Source organism: Coloeus monedula, assembly GCF_965178545.1.
Source record: "Coloeus monedula genome assembly, chromosome: Z".
NCBI lineage: Eukaryota > Metazoa > Chordata > Aves > Passeriformes > Corvidae > Coloeus > Coloeus monedula.
This window is the reverse complement of record NC_138822.1, coordinates 75564263-75587697: the sequence shown is the minus strand read 5'-3', so window position 1 is coordinate 75587697 and position 23435 is coordinate 75564263. Positions and strand designations below refer to the sequence as shown.

The 23435-nt window shown below is 51.9% G+C and overlaps 1 protein-coding gene across 11 annotated transcripts in view; it reads left to right on the top strand.

The window, feature by feature from the left end:
* RUSC2 (RUN and SH3 domain containing 2) overlaps positions 1-22641 on the top strand; it is a 59092-nt gene extending 36451 nt beyond the window's left edge. For 6 of the 11 annotated variants that reach the window (XM_082300990.1, XM_082300993.1, XM_082300995.1 and 3 more), the window contains 11 exons: positions 4583-6658; positions 8928-9713; positions 10206-10406; positions 11621-11764; positions 12687-12763; positions 14800-14974; positions 16011-16116; positions 17663-17709; positions 18993-19971; positions 21022-21195; positions 21514-22641. In XM_082300990.1, coding sequence (XP_082157116.1) covers positions 4690-6658; positions 8928-9713; positions 10206-10406; positions 11621-11764; positions 12687-12763; positions 14800-14974; positions 16011-16116; positions 17663-17709; positions 18993-19971; positions 21022-21195; positions 21514-21694 — 4839 coding nt within the window. In that variant the 5' untranslated portion in view covers positions 4583-4689 and the 3' untranslated portion in view covers positions 21695-22641. The other 5 variants (XM_082300997.1, XM_082300996.1, XM_082300994.1 and 2 more) reach the window with 5 other exon arrangements.
* The last annotated feature ends 794 nt before the right edge of the window (positions 22642-23435 follow it).

The window sequence follows — 23435 nt, the reverse complement described above, 5'->3', positions numbered from 1 at the left end:
TAAGAGTTCAGCTTTAGAACTCCAAAATTTTGGTTGGAGCCATAACAGAGATCAGAGTATGCCTGGAGGTGTGCGACCGTAACTCATCAGCTCTTGGAGGCAATTGCAGGCAGGTCTCGTGGCTTCTGCATCTTCTCAGCAGTGTTGCAGAGGCAGAAGCTTGTACCCAAGGAGCCATGAAGCTGCACTGACCACCTTTAAATTAGCACAGTGTCCTTAGTCTTAGAGGTATGACAGGAGAGGGATTTGAGGGCCTCTGTGTAGTGGTCAGCAAGGACTTAGAAGGCACAAAGTGCAGAGCCCAAAGGATTCTGCGTGCTCCTGTTACCTGCAGCATGCTGCCTCCTCTCTAAAGCACAGATGTGACCTGGTAGGTGGCTCTCAGATCAGTGCTGAACCATCCTTTGTTGCTCAGCACTCACCTGCTTTTTTACCTAGAGCTTTGCTGCAGCTAAGGAGTTTTTGTTGCGTATATTTATTTCCATGGGGATGCAATCATTCATGAGCAGTTCCATACCAAATGTAGCTGTATCGCAAAAAAGCCATTCTGTCTGCTCCGTATTATCCTGGTTGGAATGAAGCATCCACAGTCTGGCCCTCACCTTCTCCAGGTAATCCTTAGCACCTCAAGGAAGAGCTCCCTGAATAAACAACCCGTATCTGCCATGTTGCAGCAGAAGGTGTCAGTATGGAGAAGGCAAGAATTCTGACATTTGAAAATAAAATGGCTGATGTACAGACGTGTCTAGAGTTGTGGTGCTCCCTGCATGCCTCCCTGCCTTGCACTGCCATTACATGCTGTTCTAGGCTGGATGCTGTGTTTGGTTTTGTGTGTGTAGCATTGAGCTGGATTCAGCACAATGATAAGAAGAATGAACTGGTCTGGCAAAAAAGGTTCAGGTATGAACTGCCTATCCACATCTGCAAATTTCCTGTTGCAAATTGTGGGGTGAGGGCTTTACAAAGAGCTGATGAAAACCAGCAAAATCTAAAACTAGTCTGCTTGTTGCATTTTATTCCCCAGTGTCAATCCCAGCGTAGCAGACCCTGAGTAGGAAGAGGAAGGATATTTCTACAGTCTTCCAGAATAAGGAAGGGTCAACTAATGGTGCAGCCAGGGAGGATAATCTGGTGCTGGGAACTGAATAATCCTTGTGCTGGCTGTGCCATTGCCAACCTCCCTGCACCCCTAAGTCCAGAGGATGCCAGGAGGTGTTGCAAGGGAGAGAAATGGAGTAGCTATGGCACAAATGTCCTGCCTACCCCTAGAGAAGCCATCAGAATGTCTCCTGGCAGGAGCTGTCTGCATGTCACCTGTGATCCTGCACCTCAGAGCCTGGTGCAGGGAGCAGGCTGTGGGTGCAGGCAGGATGGGCAGCCGTCTGCTGCAGCATCTGTGGCAGCCGGTGAATCACAGCCCACCCGGGGAGCCTGTGCTGCCGCCGGAGCCAGAGAGCTGGGCAGAGCTGCATGTTGCAGCCAGAGCACGGGAGAGACAGATGGAAAATGGCTGCATGTCAGCTCTGACATTTTGCTGTCAAATGTCAAAGTGTGTCTGTGCAAGCCTTGTCCTCCCACAGCAGCTTCTGCACTGACGTGAATTGTGTGCGGGGCTTGTCAGCAGATGGATGCTGGTGCTGGGAGCCTGCTCCAAGCAGCCATTTCCCAGAGGCAGCAGAGACCTGGTGCTTCAGCAATGGGCTGTGCTGCCATCATTGTCTGTATCCTCAAAATGATGCTTTTCAGGTGGTTGCATGGTGGCAGCACTCGAAATACAGCATAGCCTGGTGGAGAGGTGTGATCTGAGCATTACAGTCAGATACAAGAGCAGTAACAAAGGCAGGGGTGGGCTACATGAGTACACAGGCACTGGGGGACCAGCTTTTTTCCCAAAATGCTTGTGAGGCAGGGGCGGGGAGACAGGATAAGCTTCTGCTGAGTTAAATAGAAATAAACTCAGATAAACTCAGACCTCCTGCTGTGCCATCACTGATGCACAAGGTCCAAATTGGGGCATGAACACCACTCCCGCAAGTGTGTGTGTCTGTGTGTGCTCTAGGCTCAGGGTCAGGAGCTGCTGTTATCCACAGTGGCTCTTGAGCAATGGGATCTTAGGAATCCTTGATGAAAAAAAGCTGTCCCCCAGGATCTAGGCTGAGTACAGATCAGCCTCTGTGGCAGCAGCTGTGGGAAAGGAGCCAAAAGCTTGTAAGACAGAGGAGTCACTGAAAGGGGTGTAAAGGTTGATAGAGGTTTTAGGTAGACTACAGGTGAGGGAGAGTTTAGGGTTGCACAATTAATAGTCCAGTTGTATATGGTCCACGTGGTCCAGGTGATCTCTCTTCTTCAGAGCCTAAACCTGGATGAAACATGCCAGGAGAAGCAGACATGTAGGTGAGAGTCCTGGCCATGTAAGTCTCTGGCAGCATGTACCAGAAGGCCTGTCTGTTCTCTGACACTGGTGTTAGCATTAACTTTCGCATTATTGGGAGTTTACTGTAAACATTAGCTCTGTTTCCATCTTTGTAGTTTTATTTCCTGCCAGCATCATCCTGTGTCTGTGAGAAGCACTACTGTGCGTGGGAGGAAAGTACTTCTTTTGATCATTTCTCTCATCTTCTAATTGTTATTCTTACACCTTGAGGCTGAAAGAAGTTAAGTTCCTGATGTTTCTGGGTAGCTGTCTCTTTGCTTAAGCTCTTGTTCTAACTTCACTTAACCCACATTTCTCAGTTTCCCTCCTGGGCTCCCATGTGCCTTTGCAGGTCTGCTCCAAATCCATTATCACCTCACAGTCACAAATGCTGGGGTAAGGTAGGCAAAATCCACTGTACATACCACTTTCTGGAGTCTGAAGGTCAGTGATGGAGTCCTGGAGTCCAGAGCAGGATCCAGGGATGCAGTTTTCAGGGTGCACTGAGCACTGAGGATGCCTGGATGAGTTACAGGATGTGTAATGCTGACCGAGGGTGCTTGGGCCAAGATTTTCAGGGCAAGTGGTAGATCTGTGAGAGCACTAGGTCATTTTTTAATCTCTCAGACTCATCCTGGATCACTGCTGTCTTTTGTGGATTCTCCCTCTCCTTGCTGCCTTAGCTACCCACCCATACACTTGTCTGTGTTGGATTATCTGATATGTAGAAGGGAAGGGAAGAGGAAAACTCCCTGCAGACTGTGCTGGAGGTGCTTGTAGGCTGGACTTCTGGGTTAGGTGGGGAGGGAGAAGTGAGTTTGTCCTTTGCTATCCCACGTCAAGTGCTGGTGAACATCTACAAGAAAAGATGAAGAGGCACTTTTGACACAAGCCAAGAATGACAGGACAACGGGGAAAGGCTTTAAACTGAAAGGTGGCATGTTTAGATTAGATCTTAGGAAGAAATTCTTTACTCGAGGGTAGAGAGGCACTGGAATGGATTCCTCAGAGGAATTGTTGATGCCCAGTTGTTGACGCTGGGAGTGGCTCAAGGCCGGGTTGGATGGGGCTTTGCGCAACCCGATCCCAGGGAAGGTGTCCCTGCCCATGGCAGGGGGGTTGGAACGAGATGTTCTTTAAGGTCCCTTCAGTCCAAACCGTTTTGTTATTCTGCTGGCTCTACGAGAACCTGCTATTTACTGAACACAGGGAGAGTGGGGCTCTTAGTGCCCTGCCTGTGCAGTGCCCTGCCTATATGGTCGCCTATCCTGGGACTGTGGCAGTCACACTGTTGTGAAGTACAGCAGGTAATAAGATAAGCAGGTAAATGCCACAGATAATGTGGCAAAGAGATATGAATCCCTCACAGACCACAGGAGGGACCAGTTTGAGCTGAGGCTTCACCATCAGCAAAACGTCAGCAAAAGCCAGTGGGCTGTATGGGACCTCTTTGACCGATGCCTGTGCCTCCCCATGGCCCCAGTGAAGTCATCCACTCCTTTTCACTGGAGAGGCCCTTGTGTGCGTAAGTAGTTGCATACTTTGGCATGTTCCTCTGGCACCATTAAAAGGGCTCAAGACCTCATGGGGTCTCCTGGATTTTGGAGAGGAATGACTGTTGCTGCTTTTCTGTTTCAGTCTGCTCCTGCTTTCCAGTCTGCCTGGGCTTTTGTGTGTCTGTTGCAGGACCTTGCTGTGTTTGGTTCTTGAAGGGAAGTTCAGTGTATCTAAAAGGAAGCAAAGATGTTCAATCCAGTGTGAGAAGATAGACTGCTCTCACCAGACCGCAGTGCTTCACTTCATACCCTGTACTGTTTTCCTGTGAGCACACAGTGCCATCTGCAGTGAGGTCTTTGTTTGGCCCAAAGCCTGTACAGCCCTTTGGCCACTTGACTGAAATCAGTATCTCTCTTCAGGTAACTTTGAGAGGGGTCAGGTGGAATCACAAGTGTTGTCCCAGGAACCTGCATGGAGGGTGACATATTTGTTTTACATTCTGATGGTTTGTTTCCCAGAAGAAGGACCTCGTGCTCAGGTACTTGTGCTGACAAGAAACCAGTCTGTTTGATCCTTGTCAACACATGGAATCTTCACTCAAACCAAGGATGCTTTAAATAGTCACTGCCTTTCCCGAGAGGTGACTTCCTTTGTGATTTTGTCTCTCTGTAGGTATCTGAATTCCCTCATGAGAAGTGTCCTCCCTGCCTCTCATGTGCAGCCCTACCTGTTCATGGGTGGTACCAGCTTCACTGATGCCCTGAAGAGTATTCCTCACCATGGATAGTCCTCCCAAACTGACTGGTGAGACGCTGATTGTCCATCACATTCCCCTGGTGCATTGCCAGGTCCCCGATAGACAGTGCTGCTCCGTGAGCAAAAGGACCAACCCCTTCTGCCAGCCAGAGCTCAGCATTACTCGGACCTCTGCCCTTCCAGACAGAGACCTCTCACAGACTGACTCCTTGGTGTACAGCAGCTTTCTCCAGACCTCTGAAACCTCAGCAGAGGCCTCAGACAAAAAAGAAAGAAAAGCGAGGGATCTGATTGTCCCTAGTGTCAGTAAGAGACACAACCCTTTCCTGCTGAGTGAGGGTGAAGACCTCACCATTTTTGGGGATGACTTGGGTCAAAAATCTTTCCACCTTCACAACTCACTCGTCGATGGCAAACCTCCCTTCAGTCTGCAGGATCTGGCCTTGCCCCCTTTCCACCTCCACGACTCCAACCACATTGTGAAATCCTGGAACATGGCCAGTCGGTCTGGTGTGGTGGATGGGCAAGAGGACAAACTCAGCAGTGACAACATCCAGAAGAGGAACAACGCAAACAGGTGCCACCAGGCCTCAGAACGCATGGAGCTGGATGAATGCAGCTGCCATCGTGGCAGCTCCTCCAACTTCTCCTTTGACAGTGGTGACCAGGAGTGGAACCAGAACACGGGTGAATCACTGCGGAATCAGGACGCCCTGCACAGGACATGCAGTTGTTCCAGCTCAGAGATCCAGCACTGTCGCTGCTACAGTTCATCAAGTCAGTCTGAAGTGATTGACCAACAGATGGGCTACATCAGTGACTCTTCTTGCAACAGCTCTGATGGGGTCCTGGTGAACTTCAGTGCTCTCTACAACAAAATGAATGGCCAGTCTCAATCCAACCTCAATTCAGCTAACCTGTCCTGTGACTCTTCCTTCTGCAGCCACTCAGACACAGGAGCTTTTTACCTGGATTTACATTCATCACCCACTGAATCCAAGATGTCTTGCGAGTCGCATAACCCAGAGAGTTCGGGGAAGGTGTGTGGCTGTCAACACTCCTCCTCACCCGTCCTCGATGCTAACTGCAACTCCTACCACCTCCACTGTGAGCCTTGCACGTCGGAGAGCTCAGACCTCACTGCTTGCTTCCAGAGCCAAGCACGGCTTGTTGTGGCTACTCAGAATTACTATAAGTTAGTCACGTGTGACTTGTCTTCCCAGTCATCCCCCAGCCCTGCGGGATCTTCCATAACTAGCTGCTCAGAAGACCAGACCAAGGGTAGCCCAGCCCAGCCCACAGAATACTATCTCTTTAGAAGGCCCGACCTGAGACAAGAGGAAGGCAATGTAGAGTGCAGTGAAGAGGAGCCAAAGGGAGATTCCAGCCAGAACATGATTGAGGGTCAGGTCTATGTCAATGTGTCGCCACCGAACCTCAACACAAGCCGGCAGCGCTCCAGGAGCTATGATCAGAACCTGGACAGGAGTCCTGGCAGCAGGCTGGGCTCCTTGGAGCGCATGGTGAGCTGTCCAGTCAAGCTGAGTGAAAGTCCAGCAATACCCATCCAGAGCTCGCCCCCCAAGAGGGTGACATCGTTTGCTGAGCTGGCTAAAGGACGGAAAAAGAACAGCACCTCCCCACCGCTCCGCTCTTGTGGTGATTCTTCCCTGGAGTTCTCTCCAATCCCTGAGACTCAGCGGGATTGCCCAACCTTCCTTGAAGAAAGAGCTCGGCGCAGCCAGAGTCTTCCACCCATGCCCTTCATCCACGGCCTGAACCGGAGCTGCGAGGGCTTCTGTTTGAATCCTGCTTTTGGGGACAGCCAGGCTTTGTGTTCCACCAAAGACTCGCTCTCCAGTGAGAAGGTCCCCAGTGGGCATGGGGCAGGTGAGCAAGCCCCTCTCTCCCTGCTGACGGAGGCAGATGCCAGCTTCTCGGGTGGCTCTGCCAGTGGCCACGGACAAAAAGATGTTAGAGCCCGAGCAGACGGTAAGGAGCCAAACTAGGCAGAAGGCATAAGTAAAAAGGAAGGCAGCTCTTTGGGATATGAGGGGAGCAGCAGGGGAACCTGCATGGTGATAGGAAACCAGTGCCTGTGCACTTTGGTTCCTGGTCTGCCAGTCCCTGGGACAAAGCCTTGCTGTGCTCATTTCAGTCTCATATCAGTGTACGTGTCTTGTCTCTGTATTTCTAAAGCCTCCTGAGGTTTTGTTCAAACCTTTCATACCACGTGAGCAAGGACATGGCATTAGCACTGAGGGAGTCTGTGCAGCTTGAAGGGTTGTATCCCTTCCAGGGAATTTACTGTGCTTGTCCATAAGAATCACCTGCCCTTAGCTACTAAGACAGAGATGTGAAGATGCTCAGTAGAGTCATAGTCACAGCCTTTCTTCTTTGGAGCTATTTGGGGCAGAAGTGGAGAAGGAAGAGACATAGCCAGCAATCTTCTTTCCATGCAGGTTCAGGAAGCTCACACAGGTTCTGCTAGGACTTACAGTGTGAGTCCTTAAGAGTCTAGCCTGTGTGTCTCTGCTGGAATATCCTGGTCACGCCCTCCACAGTGCTGTGGATTGCAGCAAAGGTTCCCATGGAGAGCCTTTGTCACAGTTACCTCTGTAGGGACTCCTGTAATATGTGAGTTGTTTCCCACCTTGATATTGCTGTCACTTGTCCTCGTGAGGAAGCTGTGTGACACTTCCTTCAGAGGTGTGGTGATTTCTCCAGCATTATGGGAGACCTGTCTCTGCCCTAGGCAGGTCTTACACCTGCTTCACAGGTAGAAGCCCTTCTAAAAGGCCTCTGACCAGACCACTGCGGTAAATAGCCCCTACCATGTCAAAAACCAGACTGTCTCCGTTTAATGTCCTCAAAAATTTTGGCAGGAGGTAAGAACATGTGGTTTATTGCCATGTCAGGGGTGGGAGAGATTTTGGCCCTTGGAGCAAAAGATTTTTAGTTATTGTCCTGTTTGTTTATTGAGCCTTGAGTGTGTGCTTGGTTTGGGATGGCAGTGAAGGCAGGTCTCTGCTGGGAGAGGGCAGCATGGGAGCAGCCCTCTTAGCTTCAGAGGGAGGGCTTGGAAGGAGCAGGCCCTGCTCAGGCAGGAGGGGGCAGACAGGAGCTTTCGGGGTAATACATCCCAGCAGTTGCTGCCCACCACTCCGATGGAGTCCCTCCCTCTGCACTGTGACAGCAAGGCAGGCATCAGGGCTGTGCAGGGAGCTTCTGCCTGAAGCTGGAGATGGACACGTATCTGCCTTGCTGCAGCCCAGAGCAGCATGCAAGCCCAGAATCTCTGAGAGGGACTAGAGGGAAAGCAAGCCCTGCTAAAAGCTGGCTACAGGGAGAAAGGTCTGGAGCACCCCACAGACAGTGCGTAACACCAGGGCTGATCAGGGATCTCAGTCAGCCCCATGTGGTAACCAGTGCTGTGTGTGTTCCGCACTGAACGCACAGTGTGTCACAGCTGTGTCCCTCAGGATGTTTGTGGCCCCATCAGGAGCTGGAGGCATGTACACATGGAGATCAGCCCACCACACTCCCTCAGGACATCCCAGTACATCATTTGCTGGAGTAGACTGGCACTTTCCAGGGTTGGAGGCATGATGCTGGGTGTGTCCTGCTAAGGTCTGGTAGAGGCAGGGGGATGAAGGAAGCTCTGTGTTCCAAAGTGGGGATAGTTACAGGAGAAAGAAGAGGGAGGGAGAAGGGGAAGCAGACAGCCTTTGCAACAGCACCAGTATGTTGCGATGTGGGATGCAGAGCTGCAGTGCTATTGCATGTAATGCTTTGTGCTGGGCTGGGCAAGTCTGCAGTGCATGTGGGAGGGGACAGTCAGATCCTTTCAGATAGGAAATCTGACTGTACCACAAAGTGTTGGGCCTTGACTTTGTGGTACTGCTTGGGCAGAAGCAGCTCAAGGGCAGGCACCTCACACCATGGCTTTGTGCTGTCCAGGGGGCAAGGCATTGGGAAAGGATGTGAAGCTGGTGACCCTACCAGGACAGACAAGCTCCTGGTGCAGTGCTCTGCTCTTCCAGACAGCTGGAAACTCTGCATTTGGGGCCACATATGTTTATCTTGCCAGCTCTTGGTGTGCATAACCAGTTCAGATTTGAACCAGTCTGTAACTGGCCTCTAGCTCACCCTTTTCCTTCTGCAACAGAGAGCACATTCCCTTTTGCCTGCAATCTGCTTGGCTGACGATGATTGTCGCTCTGCCTGTCCTCACACTTTCTTCCCCTTTCTCTCTCTGAAGGTGGTGGCACAGACAGCAAGCCTGTAGTACGCTACAGCAAGGACCAGCGTCCCACAACGCTGCCCATCCAGCCCTTTGTTTTTCAGCACCATTTCAGCAAGCCACCCAAGGCACGTGCCCTGCACAGCCATTTTGCCTCCAGCCTTTCCCAGCTCTACAGCTTGTCCAGCAACCGGTCTGCCAGCCAGCAGATCTCCAGTTCCCAGTCCTCGGCCTTGGCCACCTCGGCAGAGCGGGCGGTGGTGGCGGGGAGCCAAGCCCATGGCACGCTCGTGACCCAGCGCTCAGCAGACGGAGCTGCCTCGCGCAGTGATGGGGGCATCAAGAAGCCTGGCCCCGAAACAACCCGTCCGTCCCCTCTGGGCAGTTACTCCCCCGTGCGGTGCAACATGCCTTTCTTCCAAAGCGTGGACTCCTCTTCCTCGCCCACCGCAGAGAGAGCTGAAGACAGCCAGCCCCCCAGAAGCAGGTCCTGCCCCATCTCTGCCAACCTGCTTCCCACGAGGTCATCCCCTGCTATCAGTGCCATGCAGCCCTCCAAAGCCACCAAAGCTGACACTCTGAGGCAAAAGGAGAACCCCAAGCTGATTCCCAAGAAGGAGGCCCCGCTGGAGCCAAGCCCACCACTCTCCGAGTACCGACTCCACAGTGGGTCCCTCCCGCCCCTCTCGGTGGGTGGCCTGTCCATGAGCAGAGTAGGAGGCCATGCAGATTCCCACTGGAGAAGTGGCAGTGAAGCCAGCAGCTCTGGTCCCCTGAGCAGCATGGGAATACGGCCTGTCAATGGTAGGTACCCATCCTCCAGGACCTGCTAGTCTGGAGCATCTCCAGCTCCCTACAGCCATGGCTGCTCCCTATAGTACCACCATTTCTTACAGCCACAGACCAGGGTAAAATTGCATCCAGGTGCTGCAGGAAGACCTATGCTAAGAGCGTGTCCATCCAGTCCCAATTCCTACACCGTGTTTCCAGAGAGGGCAGTGTGGGCTGCTAGTCTTACAGCACCCCATGCCAGGTGCTTACACCCCAAACCTGCTGCCTCTATGCTGGCAGCCATGAGGGCATGCAAGCTCCTGGCCTGCTGTGCCAGGCAGCGGCCTCCACTTGTCTCCATGTGCATGTGCTAATGTCCTGAAATGCTGCTGGACCTCTGAGTAATGTGCTGTCTCTCTTTCTCTGTCCTCCTTCTTTCTCTTCCTCTCTCTTCCTGTTTCCCGTCTGCATCCTCCCATGTGCTCTCGTCGTCCTGTCTGGTGCTCACTGCCCGCGGCATCCCAGCGAACCACCTCTCCCCCCAAGCGCTGAAGTGGCGGGAGTACAGGCGGAGGAACCCCTTGGGTCTGGACCGCGTTTCGGGGCTGCCCAGCTTAGCAGGCAGCCTGGACAGGAGGCAGCAAGAGCCTCGGCTGAACCGGGGCAACCCCATCTTTGAGCTGCCTGGCGCTCTCAGCACCAGCCATTTCCACTGCAAGCTGAACGGTGCGCACCACCTTTCTGCTGGGGGTTCTTGGGAGGTGACCTTGGGACTCGGGCTCAGTTTCCTTGGGGCTCAGGTTAAGCTTGGATTCATCACTGCTCTGCCTGCTCAGAGCAGGAGGGATGATACATCCATTCACAGTGGGGCTGGAGGGTTCAAGAAGAAGGTGAAAATTGCTTCACTGGTTCAAATCTTTGTGGAGCCTCCCTCTTGCGTGAGGTGAGAGCAGTCACGTCCAGCTCTGAGCTGGATTGAAGGGCAAAGTGAATGGCCCAAGAGCACATTTAGACCTCAAGAAATGCTCCTGGGCTGTGGCCAGACTGTAGTTTGTCTCACACAGGAGTTGGGGGGGCCCTTGGAGATCTCAGGTCTGGCCCCACAGTGCCTGACCATCTGCCCCAGCCCACACTGAGCTGTAGCTTTCACGGGGCAGCTGACAACACTAAAGCCGTTATGGGACTCTATCTTCTCCACGCTTTGCCCTTAACGTCTTCCCTGTCCTCCAAAACCGCTGCAGGAAGGGCTGACAGGGGCAGGCTGCTTTTGACTCAGCCTCCAAGAGTCCTGTGGGGAGAGCAGTGTCATCTGTCTGTGAGAGGGAGAGCATCTACAGGCTAGCCTCAAGCCATGGAGGGAATTCCTCAAAGCCTTATACCTCACTCTGCCAACACAAACAGTTTCTCAATCCTTTCTTCAAGGGAAGATGCATACCCCAGAGTCAAACAGATGGAAGTCAAGCACATGGGAGAATTCCTATGGATGTCACTCACCCCTTGAAAACAGAGGCCATCCCAGAGGACAGGCAGCAAACATAGTAGCTTCTTGTCTGTGGGTGCCTGTGCGTGACAAGTAATGATTTTGTCTGTGCTGACTCCTGCCCTGCTTGCAGCAGCTTGGAGACTCTGGTGCAGCAAGGTTTCCCTTAGCCCCAGCCCATGAGACTGAACCTCCCGCAGCATCTTCCCAGAGCCCCTGGGCCCCCAGTCAAGCTGGAGATGGATGCTGGGAAGGTGATGGAGATCAACTGTTCAGGCACACATTGCAAACCAGTGCTAGGGCAGGAACAAGCCTGTGGCCTTGCTGTCCCAGCAGAGGACAGGCTGGCACGAAGACTGCTGCTGGTGCAGGTTGCTTCTGGGAAAAGCAAACATCATGAAAGAGGCTTTGGTGTGAGGGATTGGGGCTGATCCTTGTCCCCTCTGTGTTGTCCCCACAGGACAGTCTATGAGGCAACTCCAGCTTACCTACAATGACTTTTTCCCTGACTACTTCTCGCTAGCAGAGAAACCTCCTGCTGAGTTCTGCCTCTCCCCAGATGGCAACACAGAGTCCATCTCCATCGACTTGCTGCAGAAGAAGGGTGAGTCCATGCATCTCCGGTGGACCGTGCAATGTGCCACAGAGTGTGCTTGAGCTGCTTGTGCCAGGAAATACGATTAGAAAGGATCTTAGGCACACAAGAATGGGCAGAGAGAGCAGACAGGCACAGGAGTGTGATCCTAAGGCAGGGCATGCTGCCACCTCAGGCTCTACATACAAGGGTAGACCTGTGTGTATCTGTGTGACGTTGCAGATGTGCTAACCTGAAATTTTGTAATTTAGGTAAAAAGTCTGTTCAAGCCTACATAAGTAATATAAAATTATATCAATTATATAAAAAGGTGGGAGAAAGGACTCCAGAGCAGGACAAGATATGGCCATGGTGGGATCCATGCTAGAAGGAAAGGTTGGGGATGGGGAATTTGACAGCTGATTTGTTACAATTTCAGAGGCAGGGGATGTGCAGAAGGGTTCCCATGCTTTTGCCAGCTATGTGTTCATGATTACCAGGTGGCAGCTTTCCCTTCCATTTCAGTTCTGTTCCCACATTATCCTGGTGTAGATGTCAGACTACACACCACTGGCTTGTTACTGAAAGTCATTACAGAACCTGCCAAAGACAAGGCTTCTGCCCTGCCTCTGTGTGGCACCAAGGCAGCAAAAGACTCATTGCCTCAGATCCCATCTCTTCTGCCTCACTGGATGGGGTGTGGAGGTGATGGTCCCTGTCCCGTGGGAATATTGACAGGTCCTCCTACTGTCAGGCTGATAGGTGAGTGCTGGAACCAGCAGGAACAGTTTTGGTGAGGATTTAGGAGAGTGTCTACATGTTTTTTGGCAGAGAGGGTTTGTGTGCAGACATGGCCTTGCAGTGCCCTTAGCTGATTACTTCAAGGAGTGTTTTGTCAGGGTCTGTCCTAGCAGCCACTCAGGCAGCTCTCTGACCTGCTGTTTCCCTCTAGGTCTGGTGAAGGCTATCAACACTGCTGTTGACCTGATTGTGGCTCACTTCGGAACCAGCAGGGATCCAGGGGTGAAGGTATGTCTAGCATTCAACATTCTGAGTGACACAGAGAATAATGGAGCAAGATTGCCTCTCCATTCTCTTCCAGTAAAAAACTCCAGGGTACCTAATGAAGGCAGGAGTACCAAGAACAAATCAAACAATGGTGATGGCACACCATGCAGCATATAGTAAATCTGTGACAATTCCTGCTGCATACTGCAGTAAGTACATGTATTTAAAGGAAGATCAGGAAAAACACAGGGAAGGGAAATTCACTGATGTTTACTAAACACTTAGGAATAATGTCCAGCTTAGTGTCTGAGTTGAAAGTAGTTGTAGGCCGTGAAAGTATAAAAGGCAAGTATTAAATATGTTTGCTCTGGTTTAACTCTTTCTTATGTACTTGCTATGGCTCTTTATAAGAAAAAATACCAGACCAGCTGCCCTTCTGGTCTGATGCAGCACACCATTCTTTTATCTCGCACAGTGGAGAGTTGTGTCTCCCTCCTCCACATGTCCTGTGACTCTGGCCTGGCACTGGTGGCAGGACACAGTGCAGTGTTCCCCATCCCTCAGTGTCTCACGGGGCTCAATAATGATAAAAAAGTGCATCAGTCTTTGCCCATCTGGGGCAGTTGGTCACCCCCATGGTAGCCCTTACCAGGAATACATTCTTGTAGTCAGAGTACATCTCTGGGACTGGCTGTGTTAGGCCTGTGCTCCCCTCATTTCCCATCTCTGGAATAACACACAAGTGCATCTAGGTTGCCCTGGGGCTGGCTGTCTTTGGCCTGTGCTCCCTCATTCCCCCATTTCTGGAATGACACAGAAGCAGAGCAATTTTTCTTCTGTTTGTACCAGGCATTGTTTGCAGTCCTGTGACACCCAGCATGTTTGTGGTGCCTCCTCTCAATGCTGAATGTTCGGCTTCAGTCAGGCGACTCTGGGCAGCAATGAGACGCTATTTGGACATGACAACTCCCCTGGCATCCCATCCCCAAGGAGAAACCTGACTGGGACAGATTCCAAAACCATTCAATCTTATCTCAGAGCCCAGAGTCATTTTCCCCTAATTGCGGCTGTTGCTGATGCAGAGATTGCTCTGCAACATAACTGGAGCTGTTGAGATTCCCACGGCTTTTTAAGGCTTCACTGTGGATTTCCAATTCTTACAGTGTAGGTTTGGGGAATAATTGCAGCATTCCTCCATTAATATGCTTATCAGACAATGCTGTGGTTTTAACCTTGGATTTTTTTATGTGCCAGGGGCTGAGCATTCACCTGTCAAAAGGCAGCATCCATCCCTGCTGCTGCCGTGCTCAGTGGATCTGACAGGATTATTCCTGAGCCAAGTTCAGTTTCAGTTCAGGGCTTTTGTGAACCTGTGCCAAGTGGTCAGTATAATTCCAGCTCAGCTGGTAAAATCTGTGCCCTGAACACCATTGCCTGACCTATTTGGATAGACCCCCTTGGCAGCTCAAAGACTGTAAGCAGCAGAATGTGTCCTTGCTCGGCTGGTGTTGGGCTCTTACATGCTTCCTCTGCACCTCAGTCTGAGCTCTGGCCATCCATTTTGCCCTCACCCTGTTTATTTGTAGTAATCCCTAGGAGTTAGAGTTTGATATGTCACTGAGTTAAGTGTTCCTTAACCCCTCGGAGCTGGTACTTCTATGTGGCTTGGTGCTTCCTGCTCCAAAATTAGCAACAAGAGAATCTACAGCAGCAGGAAAATCCCCAGCTCTTTTCTTCCTCCAGCAGGAGAGCCTGGTTACACCTTCTGGGAGAACCCATCATCCCTTCTAATTGCGATATCCTCTTCCCAAGCTAGGATATTCTTTTTTCAAGTCATTGCCTCTTCCCAGCCTGGGGAAGACTTTGCACAGAGCAATCCACAACTGGTGTATGAAGCATTAGGAGTGAAAGCAAAGACCCTGCATGTTCAAGGAGCTGCTGAGCCTGGATGTTGCTTGCTGGGTGCCTGTAGTAGGCAAGTGGGGCTGACCTGTTTCCATGCATCTCTACCTTGAAAACAGTTACCAACACTCTCCCTGTTGCCTGTTGTGCATTAGGCCAAACTTGGGAACAGCTCTGTGAGCCCTAATGTGGGGCATCTCATCCTGAAATACCTGTGCCCAGCTGTCCGGGACATTCTGAGTGATGGGCTCAAGGCTTACGTCCTGGACATGATCATCGGCCAGAGGAGGAACATCCCCTGGAGCGTGGTGGAGGCATCTACCCAGCTAGGTATGGATGTTGTGCAGCAGTGCCTGCAGCTCTGTGGTAGTTGTGGTTGGGAGGTGCTGGGGAAGGTTGGCTCTAAGGATGGGAGTGCAAAACACACATTTCCTGCATTGGAACAGGGTGCACATTGACTGGCTCTTGCAAGAAGGGAGAGACACTGCACTATTGTGCCCAAGCATTTACTGGCATTTCCCCTGAAATTTGCAAATTCTCCCATAACAGGCCAAACCAATTAAAAAAAAGGAAAAAAAGACACCTGTGGATACAGAATGCTGCTAGCAAGAATTTTTGTTGCTTCTTTCCAGTCCCATGAGATACTTTTCTCTCTCACGGGAGATATTTGTAGAGTTCTATAAACTTTGAACACCTGTGACCTTGCAAAGCCTTGTTTATAGTACAGTAGAAAACTATTTTGACAGTGGATGTTTTAGGATTTTAGCCAATCACCCCAAGGGGTGGTTGATGCTTTGACCAATTAGACTATGAAGAGAAAAGTGTATAAAAGAGTTGTAAAATAATTAAATAAATGAATCTTGCTGCACAATTCCTGCCTGCTGGATTTCTCTTCTCCTCCCTACCACAGCGGGATACCGTGATAGACAACCAACAAAATTAATTCCACATTGGTTTCTGCATCATACTGGGAAGCCTCATAGCCAGATCATGGCAAATCTTCTGCTCTGGGGTTATCTCTATGATTGCTGACACCCCAAAGTATAAGCATGCAGCACAGTACTCTCTTTACATGCTGATTTTGAGCCAACGGCTGCGACTGTCACTGAAGTGTGGGAGGCAGGTCCTTGTGGTATTGAAACTCTCCCAGAGTTTTGGAGTGGCAGTCTGGGATGGACCACAACCCACCTCCCATGTGTGGTTAAATGTTGGGATGGAGTGAGCTCATGCTGGCGTGGTGGAGAGGCAAATCACACACAGACATGGACACCCAGACAGCATCCATCTTGCCTTGATGCTCCATCCTGTGGTGCAGTTTTGGCTTTGCTCACCACAGCTAATCTCAACCATTTGCTTCTCTCTACAGGCCCCTCCACAAAGTTGCTGCACAGCCTCTACAGTAAGATCAGCCAGTACACAGAGCTCACCAACCACACCATGAGGTTCAACGCGTTCATCTTCGGCCTCCTCAAGTAAGCAGGACCCCTGGGGTGGCTCCATGTCCCTGTCCAGGGCTGGCAGCAGCTGTTGATCCATGAATGCAGGCAGGCACGGATGACCATGAAAAAAATTTAAGAATCTGGGAAGCCACCTCTCAGAAGTAGGCAAGGGAAGGAAGAAGCTGTAAGCCTCAGGGAACTCCAGATGGATCAAACCCTCCCCTTCCAGGTCAGGACTGAGAATGAGTGGCTGTAGTCAGCTGCAGAACAGGGTCAGTCTGTTTTAGCCCCAAAACATTGGGTGAGAAAACTCTGTCCAGCTTCATATGAGGTTAGACATAATATATGCATTAATTACTCTTGGAAATCCCTCTTTAAACTAATGCCTTTTCCTGGTCTTAAAATCAAGAGTCATACATGGTTAGAAGGGGAAAAGGGATTTTACCTTGGTATTTATTTTAAGGATCCTTAGGTGCACACGTCCAGGTCACGTGCATTGAAATGCACCCCACAGAATGCCCACCCCAAAAGATTGGGTATGACATTATAGGTTTTTATTAATTAGCATATCTATTAAAGATTCTCTAATGAGAGGCTCAAGTGAGCCCCCTACCCAAGGAACCTTCCCCTGGATGGTTCTATCTTAGTTTACAGAATGTGTTCTGGAGAGGACCTTGGGGTCTGGGGCACACTGATCCTTAGCTATGAAGCTTCTAAAATGTTTAGTCTCTTAGCTTGACAAACAAGTCCAAGAATGTAGGCAAAAAGCACTAGGAATACAGAAGTTGTAAAAAGGTATAACAGCGGTATAAAAGAAAAGGCAAAAAATCTTCATGGCATCAAAACCACTGTTTCCTGGAGCTGCAGTGGACCCCAAGGCATTGCCAAGGCAAGGATCTGAAGGAGAGGTTGCCCTGCTCTAGGACTCCAGATCGGCCCTTCCAGTTTGCATAAGGAGTGTGCATAGTGTGCTGTGTTTAACAGAGGAAGGCAGCAATACCTTTTAGTGGGTGAAGGGATAAGTGCTCCTAGGATGGTGTTTCCCTGCTCCTCTCTGGTGGTCAGCAAGAGCTCTGGCAGTGGCAACAGAGTTCCCAAGATCTCCAGATGTTGTAGAACTCCTACAGGCAGGAACAAACTCTGCCCTGCTCTCCCCACACAAGGTGACCCAGCTCTCCCCTGCTGGCACAGGATACCAGCATATTTTGGGCTGAGCCAGCAGCACTGGTCTTCGTTTTGTAGATAATTTGCCTCTTCCACAGCAGCCTCGTCTCAGCGAACAAAGCTCTCCCAAGGACATAGGAGCAGATTAGCGAGGAATCTTGCTGCAAACATGGTTGGGCAGGGTTACCACTGCACATGTAAAGCCATGTAGATGTTCGGTGACAGGCTGGGTGGCTGTGATCAGGGTATGCTGATGGGACTGAGCCACTGTCCTTTCTCTGGGCTTCACACACAAGCTCATGCTTTGCAAATGCCCTTTTCCAGCCACACCTCTTGTGGCAGAGCAGTGAGGATGGATGGGGTGAATAGATCTTCACTACTTCTTTCTTACCCTGCTAATTTTCTGTTCCTGCAGCATCCGGTCCCTGGAGTTCTGGTTCAACCACCTCTACAACCATGAAGGTAAGAGCCTGAGGGCTGTGGGCTGCAGTGGGAGCCAAATTCTGCACACAAATAGAGCATGGGATGGAAATGTGTTTCTCTTGTTGCTCTCTCAGCTTGGGCTGCTCTTCTCTGCCCTGAGCCGAAGGACTAAGCTATACACAGTCTCAATGTACCAGGGAAATCCCAGGTGGAAGTCCAAGTACCATGCAGCTCCTTCCACCTGAGCCTGGACTTCCATTCTCCTTCCCACCTGCAGCTACTATCCAAGGCTATCAGTGCAGATCCCTCAGTCTATCTGCAGGAGATCAGATCTAAGGCTCCCCAAATTTCTATGTTCCCTGCCCAGTGCCTGAGACTTTGGTATGCCTAGAGATATGCACACTTACCTGAAATTCTTCAGGCATGGGAAATAGAAAGAAATGGAAAGGAAAATCTGACAAACAAAAAGCAGGTTTTACTGGATATATCTGTTTTGTAGCAGATTAGAATAGAATAGAGTAGAGTAGAATAGAATAGAATAGAATAGAATAGAATAGAATAGAATAGAGTAAGATCTATGCTCATCCTGGCTTTCTGAAGCAGAAGACAACCACCTATTTCAAGCCATCATTAAGAGCTGGAAGTGTGAGCAGAAGCTGGGGCTGTCAGGGTGATGAGAGCTAAGCAAAGGGGAGGTAAGGTGCAAGTTCTGTTTGTGGTGTAAATTTGTTATCTCACTGGGCTGGGGCCACAAATCCCATTCCCAGCTCTCTCCCTGGTAGTGAGACCTGACAACAGAACGGGACAGAGGGGTAGTACAGATGTGGTCAAATCAAGTGAACTATGAATGCTACAGATAGAAATGCTAGTGCATTCTCTGCTAAGACCCACAGTTCAGCCCTGACAGGTCCCTGGAAAGACAGTACCCAGCTGCCCCTGACACCTCTGTCTGTAGGGGACTGGTACTGCCCGGATGTGCAGCTCCTCCTTCGTCTCCAGAAGTTGTAGAATAGAATTTTCCCATGTAACAAGCCTTTTGTGCTCTTTATTCCCATTCTATTTCCATGGCATTTGGTGGCAGAGGTCGTCTGGGTTGGTAGTCTGCCAGGCAGGTCCTGGCTGCAGGCACAGCTGGAGAGCTCTGTCTGGGCCAGTTTCCTGAGAGCTCACAGAGCAACTGGTGCCTCTTGACCCAGGCCTGAGCCTCACACTTTGACCAAAAACTGGTGTCCATCTCCTTTCCTCATAGCTTCAGCAGCTTCATGGTGGCTTTGCAATGGTGGCAAGAGCATCTCCTCTAATTCCTGTCTGTTTCCTTACAGACATCATCCTGGCACACTACCAGCCAGTGGGCTTCTTGTGCCTGTCTCACAGCGTGTGCCAGCCTCTTTTCGAGGAGCTCCTGCTCCTGCTTCAGCCTCTCTCCCTGCTGCCTTTCAACCTGGACCTCCTCTTTGAGCACCACCTAATGCAGATGGGCAAAGAGCAGCAGCAGCAAAAGGAGCTGCTGCGTGTGAAGCAGGACCTGCTGCTTTCCGTGCACTCCACCCTGCAGCTGATGCGGACCCGGGGCAGCAGCGAGGATCCCGATGGCTGCAGCACTGCTCCTGAAACGTGCCAAGGGGGTGCCAGAGATGGTGACATCTCACCAGGGCACAGCCCACAGCAAGCTGTGAGTGAGAAGAGGATCAAGGGAGTGGGGGCCTCCTGCGGAGAAGGTGACAGGCAGGAAGAGCAGAGTAAGATGCAAGAGAGCACATGGGAGGGGAAGAAGGACAAGCAGGCAGGCTGGTGGTACCAGCTCATGCAGACCTCTCAGATTTACATTGAGGGCTCAGCCGAAGGCTCGAAGTTCATCCGCTCTGAGAAGAAAAAGGTGGATTTGAACCCTGCACCCAGGTCAGTGGAGACCCACAAGGCACCACCTCCCCGAGAAGGGGTGGTGGAGGGTGCAGAGGCTTGTCCCATTGCAGAGGGCAACGTGGAGGAGAGGCCCAAGGCAGCCAGCAAGCCAAGTCCTGAAGCCGTGGAAGAGCCCTTGGAAAAGCCCCAGCAGGTAGTGGTCGGCGAAGAGGTGAAAGAACGGAGCTGGCCCTTCTGGATGGGCAGCCCCCCAGACTCTGTGCTTACCGAGCTGAAGCGCAGCAAGGAGAAGGAAACTCAGCAAAGAGTGGGAGCAGCAGCAGCAGCAGCCCCCCAAGAGGACAGCAGCACCAGTGCATCAGAGGGCAGCCAGCCCATCAAGTGGGGACACTTGTTTGGGTCCAGGAAGGTACAAAAAGAGCCCAGGCAACCAAACAGGTAAGGGCAGCTGTGTTTTGGGGCTGAGAAGGGCTAGTTAACCTGGAGTGTGGCAGTACAGGTGGAAGTCAGGCCAATAGCTGACCGCTGGGCTACACCATGGTGGTGCATCATGGGTCTGTAACCCTGATCAGTCCTGCCAGCCTGCCTTAATTCTTCCCATAGCCTTGCTCAGTCCATCTCATAGGCTTTCCTCTTCTGTCTGAGCTCTGCTGATGCCTTAAGAGGCCTCCTAGAAACAGAGACTAGACAGGAGTAAGGGAATAAGGTAGGTATTTATTTGAAAGGCCTTCAAAGGTACCCCCTGGCTGGGGAGCCAGAGGCTATTGCCAAGATGGACCCCGAGATGGACAACAGGTCCCGAGTTCTTCACACTTTTATAGGTTTGGTTCATTTGCATAGCAGGGTTAATTCTCCAATTAAAGCTTCAGTTTAATGATGTAATTTCTCCTCTGCTTGCCCCTCTTGCTCTTTGGTTTATACCTTTTGGGCCTAGGACGGTCTGGGTGTCCTTGGAGAGCAGGCCTGGACAGGCTTTGTTACGTCTACGTAGCATGAGAGAGCAGAAATTAACAGGCTACAAGAAACTTCAGAGTTACACACTAAGCAATACAGAATTTGAAAAATATAAAAGTTAAAACCTAAGGCATCACTACAACTGCCTTGGCATCTAAACTCTGCTACACGGCCCCATCATCACCTCATCCCTCCCAAAACCACATACTGAGAACAGAACACGGAGCCATCCCTGTTGCTCACAACAGGTGAGGGGGAGGCATGAAGTTGTCCCCGGTAGCTGAGGCCTCCCCGCACTGTCTCTCCCTCTATATACCCTTACTGCTCCTGAAAATGACCACTGGAAATGTCCTTCCCAGTCCAGGCTGTGGTGTTACAGCTGAGCTCTCCCTGCCTGGAGACCTGGGGCACTGCCTAGCAGTGCACTTTGTGCATGAAGCCAAACCTCTGAGGCGTGACCTTGCCATGGAAGCAGCTGCTCTGTTCCCCGGGTGCGGTTTCCTGCCACTGACTGCTTCTGTCTCCTCCTTCCAGGCTGCCCTCTGGCTGGCTGAGCTTGGACAAGTCCGTGTTCCAGCTGGTGGCCCAGACAGTTGGGGCTAGCATGTGGCGTGAAGCAGCCCCAGAGCCAGACCCTCCCCATCCAGAACCACCTGAGGTACCCGCTGTGGCACAACCAGCCCGGGGGATGTCTCCTCACCCTACCTGGTGAGTGGCACCAAGTGGTCAATCCTGCAGGTGCTGGGATGGGGTAGGTTGAGGGTGGCACGGCTCTACCTGTTGCAGTTTGCCTGACCCCCTTCGTAGTCGTGGACCAGGGAATGGTTGGGGGCAGTGATGCAGCTTGTGCATCCATCCACCACAACTCCACAGTCTATGGGTGGTGGGGAGCTGGGGGGGGGCAGTTGGGAGCCTGGCTGGCAAGGGAAGCAGGGGGTGTTTTCCTCTCTCCTCTGGGCCTGTGGTGGTCCCTGGGTGGGGTGAGTGTCCTGAGGTGAGCTAACCCTACTTTCCTTCTGCCTGCAGTGAGGTGAAAGCTCTTTGCCATCACATTGCCACTGAGGCAGGACAACTGAGCTTCAACAAAGGGGATATTCTGCAGGTCATCTCCAAGGTGGATGGTGACTGGCTGCAGTGCAGCCTTGGCTCTGAGAAGGGACTGGTGCCCATCATGTACGTCACCCACCCCGAGGACGAGGACTATTGACACGTTTAGGAGGCCAAGCACAGTTCCCTGGGCTGCTGAGGCTCCTCTGGGGTAGCCTGCCCTGCCAGAGGAACAAACACAGCTTCTTGCTAGTTTCTTACCTTTCCTGCCATTACAGAATACAGTAACCGTAGGTGGTTCCTTCTTGCTCCTCCTTGTGCAGCTGCCAAAGGCCAACTTAGCCCCCCGGGGTCTTCTGCGAGCTGCACCTCGTATTGCCAGGCATCGCCATGCATGCAGCCACACCAGGGACCGCCTGACCCCCCCTCCGCCCCACACTGTCTCCAGCACCCACAGGCCATGGACTTGTACATTACAGGAACCCAAGCAGTCCCTGCCAGGGCAACGCTGCCCTGCTGCCCAGCTGTTGGATGCTGGAGGGTTCAGGATGCTGGCCGTCCCCTCCCTGAGGGTGGCAGTGCAGTCTGCAGCCTCCAGTATCCCCGGCATCCTCAGCTGCAGGGGTGGGAGCACCCTGCGTTGTCAGGGTCCCTGCGAGGCTGGGCTGAGGGGTTGTGTTTGATGGGGCACTGCAAGGTAGGCTCCCCCATACTGGAGCATCCCGGTCCTAGTGTGCTGTAGTGGTTCCTGGTGGGGTGTACTGGGACAAGTGGCCTGGCAGTGCCACACTGCAGGGCTGGGGCTGTGCGTGGCCACAGCCAGGGGAGGGGCACAGGGTATGTGTGTGCGTGTGGAGCAAAGGGGTGTGTGGGGTTGTGAGGAAGGCACGGGGATGTTCAGTGTTATGTAGGTCCAGGATGGGTAGTGCCACCCTGTGCAGAGATGGGTGCTTTGGGGGGAGGCCCTGCGCCCTCCGCACTGAGCAGGGAACCAGCGCCTGGGATGCTCAGTGGAGGGGCGCTGGAGGGGAGGGAATGAGGGCAGGGTCCCTGACTAGGCTAGGGATTTGGGGGCAGTGCTCCCAGCAAGTAGATTGGGGGTGCTCCTAGAGGGAGCTGGGGAGCCTGGGGAGGGAGGGGTGGTGCTCCCTTTGGCACAGGGTTTCTGGTCTTGCTGAGCAGTGCTGTGGGGTGGGGGGGATAAGTGTTGTGCACAAACACAAGGGGATACTGGAGGTCCTGGGGTCCTTGGTAGAGGCAATGCCAGTCAACCCCTTCCTTGCCATGTTCATGCCGCCTGCTGTAGTGGGGATCTTCACCTGCCTGTCAGGTGGGGAACAGTGTTAATGAAAGGCCATGCCAGTATTTGGTGCCATGGCCGGCTTGACGCTGTTCACAGCATCGTGCCTGGGCTGGCTTCACCATGGCAAGGGGCCCTGGTCTTGCTAGGTTACCTCCTGCTTGTACATCGCTTAGCGGATGTTGCACCATATTTAATTTGTATTTCCCTGTTAGAATGAGGTGTCTCGCCTTTATTTATTTCTTTATTTATGATGCATATTAATAAAAAAGGTGCTGATTGAGCTCCCTGCTACCCAGACTTGTGATTTCGGTGTATCCCTGGGAAGGGTCTGGTGGTTACCGTTGCTGGGACACTGCACTCCAGGCTTCCTCCTGCGTTCACCACAGCCTACACCAGGCCTTCAGGAGGACATAGGTTGCCCCCAGCAATCAAACCTGTCAGTTCAGGCCTGGGGGGTTGCGGGAGTGGGCACTACACATGATGATAGGTTGTGGGGAGGCAGTGCTGTTTGGGGTTCCTTGGGCATTGCTTGCGGGGACCCAAGCAGGTTTCAAACAGATCACACCATTTCAGCCTGGAATCTGCTTCTCCTGGGTCA